We start from the raw sequence: 9306 nt of genomic DNA on the forward strand, positions 1-9306 counted from the left end.
GAGTACAGCAGGGGGCTGAGCACCCACCCTTGAGGGGCCCCGTGTTGAGGATCAGCGTAGCGGAGGTGTTATTGCCTAACTTTACCACCTGGGTTGGCCCGTCAGGAAGTCCAGGACCCAGTTGCACAGGGCAGGGTTCAGACCCAGGGCCCCAAGCTTAGCGATGAGCTTGGAGGGCACTATGGAGTTAAAGACTGAGCTGTAGTTGATGAACAGCATCTTTACATAGGTATTCCTCTTGTCCGGACACGATAGGGAAGTGTGCAGTGCAATGGCGATCTGTAGGGGCAATATGGGTGTCGGGTAAGGTGTAGGGAATATGTTCCGTCACTAGCCTCTCAAAGCCCTTCATGATGACAGAAGTGAGTACTACGGGGAGGTAGTAATTTTATTGGATGACTGTCCTTCATATTCCATTCAGCCAGCTCAACGTAACATTGATAGATTTAGGCTACTACATGATACTAAAATGTTCCCTATACTCATCATGAGGTTGCTACAACCTAGCCTATGAATGAAAGTTTACAATGTAGGTGCACAGGTCGCACACTCTTGCCTGCATCTAGCTGATCTAGGGTGTAAGCATTAGTCTAACAGTTGCAAACGAGAGTTTCTATTGGACAAATTCAGGTATGTATATCCCTGTTTCATTCCGTTTAAGAAACGTTTTTCAACAGAACCTTCATATCATAACCACTAACCGCTACACACAGCCTACATTGTTGTCGCCATATTAACTAGCTAATGTCATAGTCAACATAGATACTAGAACTAATGCTACACCCCCAATAATATCTGCTAAATATGTGTATGTGACCAATAAAATTTGATTTGATTTGATAGTAAACCCACTAAAATCATGTAGTACAGTGTAAGGTCAGCAAGCAGTTTGGCAGTTACACCGGCGGGTCCCGGTGTCAATAGATTAATGAAACAAAAGCTTATCTTGACTTGGAAGAGTTCCAGTGTTGGACAGTCATAGCTAGCTAGATAACATAGTATCTCTGTCTGTTTGAGCTGGTTGTTTGAGTAGGCCAAACTAGCTAGCTGCAATCACTAGCTAAGTGAAAGTTAAAAAAACAATACAGTAAATTATAGATATCTCTCCCTCTACCTCTCTTGCTTCTCCTTCATTTTTAAATAAATAAATTTGTTCAAAGCTGTTCAACTATTGACCTTCTCTCTCTCCCCCGAGTCAACTACTCACCACATTTTATGCATGGCAGTGCTAGCTAGCTGTAGCTTATGCTTTCAGTACTAGATTCATTCTCTGATCCTTTGATTGGATGGACAACATGCCAGTTCATGATGCAAGAGCTCTGATCGGTTGGAAGACGTCCTACAGAAGTTGTCATAATTACTGTGTAAGTCTATGGAAGGGGGTGAGAACCATGAACCTCCTAGGTTTTGTATTGAAGTCAATGTACCTAGAGGAGGACAGAAACTAGCTGTCCTCCAGCTTCACCATGGTGCAACCCTACAGAGTGCTATTGAGGCTACTGTAGATCTTCCTTGTGTTTTAATCAATTATTTGACTACATGTGAATACATTTAGTATATCTAAAAAGGATAACTTCATGATAATGTTTCACTATTTTTATTTGTATGAAATTTACAGAGGAGGATGGTCCTCCCCTCCTCTGAGGAGCCTCCACTCCTGTAAACACTCCAGCCAGCTGGTCTGCACATGCTCTGAGGACACGGCTTGGGATGCCGTCTGGGCCGGCAGCCATGTGAGGGTTAACGCGTTTAAATGGCCACTGAGAACGAGAGCTCACAGTCCTCGTGAGCGGCGGTGGCCTGAGTCGGCAGCACTGTGTTTTCCTCGAAATGGGCGAAGAAGGTGTTTTTCTTGTCAGTCAACGCTGCCATCACCATCAAAGCACTACAGTGAGACACATATGCTACCACTGCCTGTGTAGTCTCCCACTGCGACAACTACAACAATACGTATCCAAGCAACAGGAAACAAGCAGAAAAGATTCTGTTTTACAAGATTGGAGGCATCTTTCTCAGGGAGCTAGCGCAAGCAAAGTGGCTTCAGACTAAGAAGTCCAAAGCGGAAGAAAAGAAACACGAAACACACCCGGTGGATAGGCCAAACTCTTTCAACTTTAACATGTTGTGGCTGGATAGAAACCCTTAGGACAGAAGCTTAGTGTTTGTAATCTCCCTGTTGGAAGTGGCCATTCCCTATGGGGAGTCCTCCTTTGAGGCTGTTTTGATATCACGCATGCATGACCTTGTAGGACTTGGAGTGCACTCCAAATTAACTACGAACTAATGTTTTCACCTACTAGTCAAACTGTCCCTCCAAGGTGCCTTGTGAGGTGGTGCCTTGTTCTCATTATGAGCCCAGAGTGTGGTGTATCTCACTATTAGCAGAACCAAATGATATAGGGGAGGTTTGGGTCACATGACATATTACTGTAAACATGCAGTTAAGTTTGTGTGTTCCAGATGGGTGTAGGTCTGGTGGGCAAGTCGAGCTCATTAACACTTATCTGAAGAAGCCTTTACGACATATTCCATTGAAATGGGTTGGGGCACTATAACATTATTAGAAAATAAACACATTGGTCTATAAACTGAGAGTTTCAAGGGGAGATGTTATAGCAGTCTCTGTGTTACACAACAAATGTGCAGTCTTCAAACTGATATAACACTCTGTCCTTGTTCTTTCATTGCTACAGTGGTGTAAAGTACTTCAGTAAAAATACTTTAAAGTACTATTTAAGTAGTTCTTTTTAGGTATCTGTACTTTACTATTTATATTTTTGACTACTTTTACTTCACTACATTCCTAAAGAAAATAATGTACTTTTTACTCCATACACTTTCCCTGACACCCAAAAGTACTCGTTACATTTGCAATGCTTAGCAGGACAAGAAAGTGGTCCAATTCACTCACTTATCAAGAGAACATCCCTGGTCATCCCCACTGCCACTGATCTGGAGGACTCACTAAACACAAATGCTTTGTTTGTAAATGATGTCTGCGTGTTGTAGTGTGCCTCTAGCTCAGTGGCGGTTCTAGACCATTTCAACTGGGGGGGCCAAGCTGGGGCCAGTTGTACTGTTAGAGGGGCCAGTTACATTAGACGTTATTGTTGTCATATCATTTTCTTCACTGCATTGCAGGCATTAGCAGGCAAAAGACCATGTTCATAATCATTAGAGTTCTGCGTTGCCACTGTCTAATAACGGATGTAAAAAAAAAACGAACGACAGTTGTAGTGTGCCATTAGCTATCTGTAAATGACTCTAGCTATCTGTAAATGATGTCTGAGTGTTGTAGTGTGCCACTAGCTATCTGTAAATGTCTCAGTGTTGTAGTGTCTCTAGCTATCTGTAAATGATGTCTGAGTGTTGTAGTGTGCCTCTAGCTATCTGTAAATGATGTCTCAGTGTTGTAGTGTGCCTCTAGCTATCTGTAAATGATGTCTGAGTGTTGTAGTGTGCCACTAGCTATCTGTAAATGATGTCTGAGTGTTGTAGTATGCCTCTAGCTATCTGTAAATGATGTCTCAGTGTTGTAGTGTGCCTCTAGCTATCTGTAAATGATGTCTCAGTGTTGTAGTGTGCCTCTAGCTATCTGTAAATGATGTCTGAGTGTTGTAGTGTGCCTCTAGCTATCTGTAAATGATGTCTGAGTGTTGTAGTGTGCCTCTAGCTATCTGTAAATGATGTCTCAGTGTTGTAGTGTGCCTCTAGCTATCTGTAAATGATGTCTCAGTGTTGTAGTGTGCCTCTAGCTATCTGTAAATGATGTCTGAGTGTTGTAGTGTGCCTCTAGCTATCTGTAAATGATGTCTGAGTGTTGTAGTGTGCCTATAGCTATATGTAAATGATGTCTCAGTGTTGTAGTGTGCCTCTAGCTATCTGTAAATGATGTCTGAGTGTTGTAGTGTGCCTCTAGCTATCTGTAAATGATGTCTGAGTGTTGTAGTGTGCCTCTAGCTATCTGTAAATGATGTCTCAGTGTTGTAGTGTGCCTCTAGCTATCTGTAAATGATGTCTCAGTGTTGTAGTGTGCCTCTAGCTATCTGTAAATGATGTCTCAGTGTTGTAGTGTGCCTCTAGCTATCTGTAAATGATGTCTCAGTGTTGTAGTGTGCCTCTAGCTATCTGTAAATGATGTCTGAGTGTTGTAGTGTGCCTCTAGCTATCTGTAAATGATGTCTGAGTGTTGTAGTGTGCCTCTAGCTATCTGTAAATGATGTCTGAGTGTTGTAGTGTGCCTCTAGCTATCTGTAAATGATGTCTGAGTGTTGTAGTGTGCCTATAGCTATCTGTAAATGATGTCTCAGTGTTGTAGTGTGCCTCTAGCTATCTGTAAATGATGTCTCAGTGTTGTAGTGTGCCTCTAGCTATCTGTAAATGATGTCTCAGTGTTGTAGTGTGCCTCTAGCTATCTGTAAATGATGTCTCAGTGTTGTAGTGTGCCTCTAGCTATCTGTAAATGAGGTCTCAGCGTTGTAGTGTGCCTCTAGCTATCTGTAAATGATGTCTGAGTGTTGTAGTGTGCCTCTAGCTATCTGTAAATGATGTCTCAGTGTTGTAGTGTGCCTCTAGCTATCTGTAAATGATGTCTGAGTGTTGTAGTGTGCCTCTAGCTATCTGTAAATGATGTCTGAGTGTTGTAGTGTGCCCCTGTCTAACTATAAATAAAGAAATTATTTAAAAAAGAACATTGTGCCATCTGATTTTCTTATTATAAGTAATTTGAAATGATTCATACTTTTACTTTTGATACTTAAGCATATTTTTGCAATTAGATAGATTTTTGAAACTTAAGTATATTTAAAACCAAATACTTTTAGACTTTTACTCAAGTAGTATTTTTCTGGTTGACTTTTACTTGAGTCATTTTCTACATAGGTATCTTTACTTTTACTCAAGTATGACATTTTGGTACGTTTTACACCACTGCAATGCTATGCCCTAAACTGAACACTGAAATAATGTTCTGAAGTTTGCACAGCTTTCTTGTTCATGTGTGTTTCTTGTCCCTCAGACAAAATGTTCAGTCATAAATATGTCAGTCTCCAACTCTACCCCTTCCTTACCTGAACACATATCATAGTGCTATGTGCCATTTAATAATGTTACATAACTGTAAAGATTATGTAGGCAAAGTGTTATCAGGGAAAATGCTAATGTTTACAACCTTATCAATAGCCTATGTTGTGCAAGATTGTGAGAGTATGTTGAAGATAAAGCGCTGTTAGAAAAGTGAACATAAAGTAATAATTTTCTGACATATGGGAACGATAATTAGCCTAAATTAGGATAAAAAAAAAAAAACAGTTTTGGACACATCAAAGGGAAACCGGCGCCTCTTATGGGTCTTCGTCCAAGCGACCCACCTTTTTGAAAGATCCAATGTGGCATAGTGGTGCTAAATATTACAACTGAACATTCCACAACCATCTTGTAAAATACAAACACAGAAAACTTTCAGGAGAACGTCCTACAGAATGCCAATGTTTGCAATTGTTGGCATGCATAAAAGTTACTTCCGAAATGAATACTTGTTGAAAAGCAGCCAAATGATTTAAGGCTCCCAAAGTAACAAAGAAAGCGTGACTTACCCAGCCATATGGAGTTATGAAATACTCCATTTCTGAAGCCCCAGGTTTGCGCTTCTTTCAAGAAGAACCCAATGGCCCAGATGACAGCGAAGACTCGCATCCTCCTCTTGTAGAGATCAGAGCTGTGCGCTGCGTTTGATGTCCTCTGGCCAGCTGCTACCGTTGGCGCTGTGCTAGCTGCTCATCTGACAACTGGCGTTTTAAAATGTTAGAGCCAATTTATGCTTGATCCGAAATGTGGTCAGAGGTGCCGTGTGGATGGTGTGACGCAATTGCGGAACCTCTGGAGGCATGCAGAAGCCAAATTGACTCGCGTGCACCTCTCAAATTTTAACCCAGCTGTGTTGCAACATCACCTCCTGGAAGCTGAAAATGTCCGTTATTCCATTGCCGGAATACTCACCAGATATGTCACTCATTGGGCATATCTCAAATCAATTCAAATTATATTTGTCACATGCATTGAATACAACAGGTGTAGACCTTACCATGAAATGCTTACTTATTAGCCCTTAACCAACAATGCAGTTCAAGAAATAGAATTAAGAAAATATTTCCTAAATAAACTAAAGTAAACAATAAAATAAAAAGTAACTCAATACAATAACAATAAAGCAGCAGAGGTAACTCCCTTTCCCGTGGTGGTCCTCATGAGAGCCAGTTTCATCATAGTGCTTGATGGTTTTTGCAACTGCACTTGAAGAATCTTTCAAAGTACTTGACATTTTCCAGATTGACTGACCTTCATGTCTTAAAGTTGTCATGCCCTGATCTGTTTCACCTGCCTTTGTGATTCTCTCCACCATCCTCCAGGTGTCACCCATCTTCTCCATTATCCCTTGTGTATTTATACCTGTGTTCTCTGTTTGTCTGTTGCCAGTTCGTTTTGTTTGTAGGATCTACAAGCGTTTTGTTTCCCTGCTCCTGCCTGTTTTCCTGCTCCTGTTGTCTATTATCCCGGTTCCGACCATTCCGCCTGCCCTGACCCTGAGCCTGCCTGTCGTCCTGTACCTTTGCCCCACTACTCTGGATTACCGACCTCTGCCTAACCTAACTCTGAGCCCGCATGCTGTCCTGTACCTTACACCCTTTCTGGATTATTGACCCCTGCCTGCCTTGACCTGCCGTTTGCCTGCCCCTGTTCAAGGTATAAACTTTTGTTTTCTTCAACACTGTCTGCACCTGTGTCATACTTTAAAACGTGATAAAAGTAATGATGGACTGCCTTTTCTCTTTGCTTATTTGAGCTGTTCTTGCCCTAATATGGACTTGATCTTTAACCAAATAGGGCATCTTCTGTATATACCACCCTGCTGTACCTTGTCACAACACAACTGATTGGCTCAAACGCATTAAGAAGGAAATAAATTCCACAAATTAACTATTAAGAAGGCACACCTGTTAATTGAAATGCATTCCAGGTGACCACCTCATGAAGCTGGTTGAGAGATTGCCAAGAGTGTGCAAAGCATTCATCAAGGCAAAGGTTGGCTACTTTGAAGAATCTCAAATATAAAATATATATATTGATTTGTTTAACACTTTTTTGGTTACTACATGATTCCATATGTGTTATTTCATAGTTTATGTATTTCATTATTATTCTACAATGTAGAAAATAGTAAAATAAAGAAAAACCCTTGAATGAATAGTTGTGTCAACTTTTTACTGGTACTGTATATTTTATAATATTTCTAAATATTTCCAATAACAGAACTTACAGTTGACCGGGGCATCTCCAGCAGGGCAGAAATTTGACTAATTGACTCGTTGGAAAGGTAACATCCAAGACAGTGCCACGTTGAAAGTCACTGAGCTCTTCAGTAAGGCAGGCCATTCTACTACAAATGTTTGTCTATGGAGATTGCATGGCTGTGTGCAACGTCAAACAGCTGTGTGCAACTGTTTGTCGGGAGCTTCATGAAATGGGTTTCCATGGCCGAGCAGCTGCACACAAGCCTATGATCACCATGCGCAATGCCAAGCGTCGGCTGGAGTGGGGTAATGCTCGCCACCATTGGCCTCTGGAGCAATGGAAACGCGTTCTCTGGAGGTACGAATCACGTTTCACCATCTGGCAGTCCGACGGACGAATCTGGGTTTGGCGGATGCCAGGAGAACGCCACCTGCCCCAATGCATATGGCCAACTGTAAAGTTTGGTGGAGGAGGAGTAATGGTCTGGGGCTGTTTTTCATGGTATTGGCTAGGCCCCTAAGTTCCAATGAAGAAAAATCTTAACGCTACAGCATACAATGACCTTCTAGACGATGCTGTGCTTCCGACTTTGTGGCAACAGTTTGGGGAAGGCCGTTTCTTGTTTCAGCATAGCAATGCCTGTACACAAAGCGAGGTCCATACAGAAATGGTTTGTCGAGATCGGTGCGGAAGAACTTGACTGGCCTGCACAGAGCCCCGACCTCAACCCCATCAAACACCTTTGGAATGAATTGGAACGCCGACTGTGAGCCACGCCTAAAGGCCCAACATCAGTGCCCGACCTCACCAATGCTCTTGTGGCTGAATGGAAGCAAGTCCCCGCAGCAAGTCCCCATTCCAAAATCTAGTAGATAGCTTTCCCAGAAGAGTAGAGGCTGTTATAATAGGAAAGGGTGGACCAACTCCATATTAATGCCCATAATTTTGGAATGAGATGTTCGACAAGCAGGTGTCCACATACTTTTGGTCATGTAGTGTATGTGACGTACAGAACAATTAATCGTCATTGTTTGCAGCTTTGACAATAAAGTTGTATGCCCTGTTGACGTCTTTAATTTTTAAAATGTTATACCTGCTATACTAAATGTCTACAGAGTTTGTGTGTTTTCGAATTGAAAGGACCAGTATGTGTTAACCTCGAATACACAATCTCAGAGCTAACATGCTATTACATTGAAAGTTTCCCTGAGTCATCTGCGATAAACAGATGTTGTAACACTATTATAATTATATCCTCCCACATGTTCTGGGATTGTGTGTGTGGGACAGTTATACTGTCCAACAATAAGATCTGCCTACATTCTAGGCATGTGTTCTTTACACTGTCCAGAGTCCCACTGCATGGGCCTGTGTGGTCATTGTGAACTACAGCCCAGTAAACGCACTACAACATGAAACACATGAGGTTGGGTGTCGAGGAGAGAGGGATAAGGGAGTCTTTGTTTCCAGGCTGTTTTAACTGTGATGACACTCCATGACTAACATCCTGCCATCTCTGTGTGCCAAACTGGAGGAGGTGGCGTCTCTCTCTCTCTCTCTCTCTCTCTCTCTCTCTCTCTCTCTCTCTCTCTGCACCAGACCTGGGTTCAAATAGTATTTATTTTCTTTAAACAAAATCTACCACAAGTGCCAGGTGGGTGGGGTTTGCACTTTTGGGACTATCCCATTGTTTCATTGCGCCCGCCAATCTCAATCGAGCACAGTTTAAAGGCCCAAGGTGAATGTTGAACTTTTGTTGCACACATATCCAAATGATGCTGCGTACTATTTTGTGCAATAACGCTGTCAGTGTGTTTGAAGCGTAAGAGCTTTCATTGTCTGCTTATATGCCCCCTTTATATATCTTACAGTTCTGACTTGGTGTACAGGGAGAATACTGTAAGAACGGCCCATGTCCTGAATCCTATCGCTGTACATTTCAAAAGTGCTGAACAAATAGTTATATTGACTACATTTGTCCAAGCTCGCTCGTTAATGGCTTTATCGAAGTTACGG

The 9306-nt window shown here is 42.0% G+C and overlaps 1 protein-coding gene across 1 annotated transcript in view; it reads right to left on the bottom strand.

Moving 5' to 3' along the window:
• Positions 1-5924, bottom strand: part of LOC106582339 (tumor necrosis factor-inducible gene 6 protein) — an 18150-nt gene extending 12226 nt beyond the window's left edge. Inside the window, exon 1 of the mRNA XM_014165327.2 lies at positions 5595-5924. Coding sequence (XP_014020802.1) covers positions 5595-5694 — 100 coding nt within the window. The 5' untranslated portion in view covers positions 5695-5924. The remainder of the gene's footprint in view (positions 1-5594) is intronic.
• Between the last annotated feature and the right edge of the window lie 3382 nt (positions 5925-9306).

This window comes from Salmo salar, chromosome ssa21 (assembly GCF_905237065.1).
Source record: "Salmo salar chromosome ssa21, Ssal_v3.1, whole genome shotgun sequence".
Classification (NCBI taxonomy): Eukaryota; Metazoa; Chordata; class Actinopteri; order Salmoniformes; family Salmonidae; genus Salmo; species Salmo salar.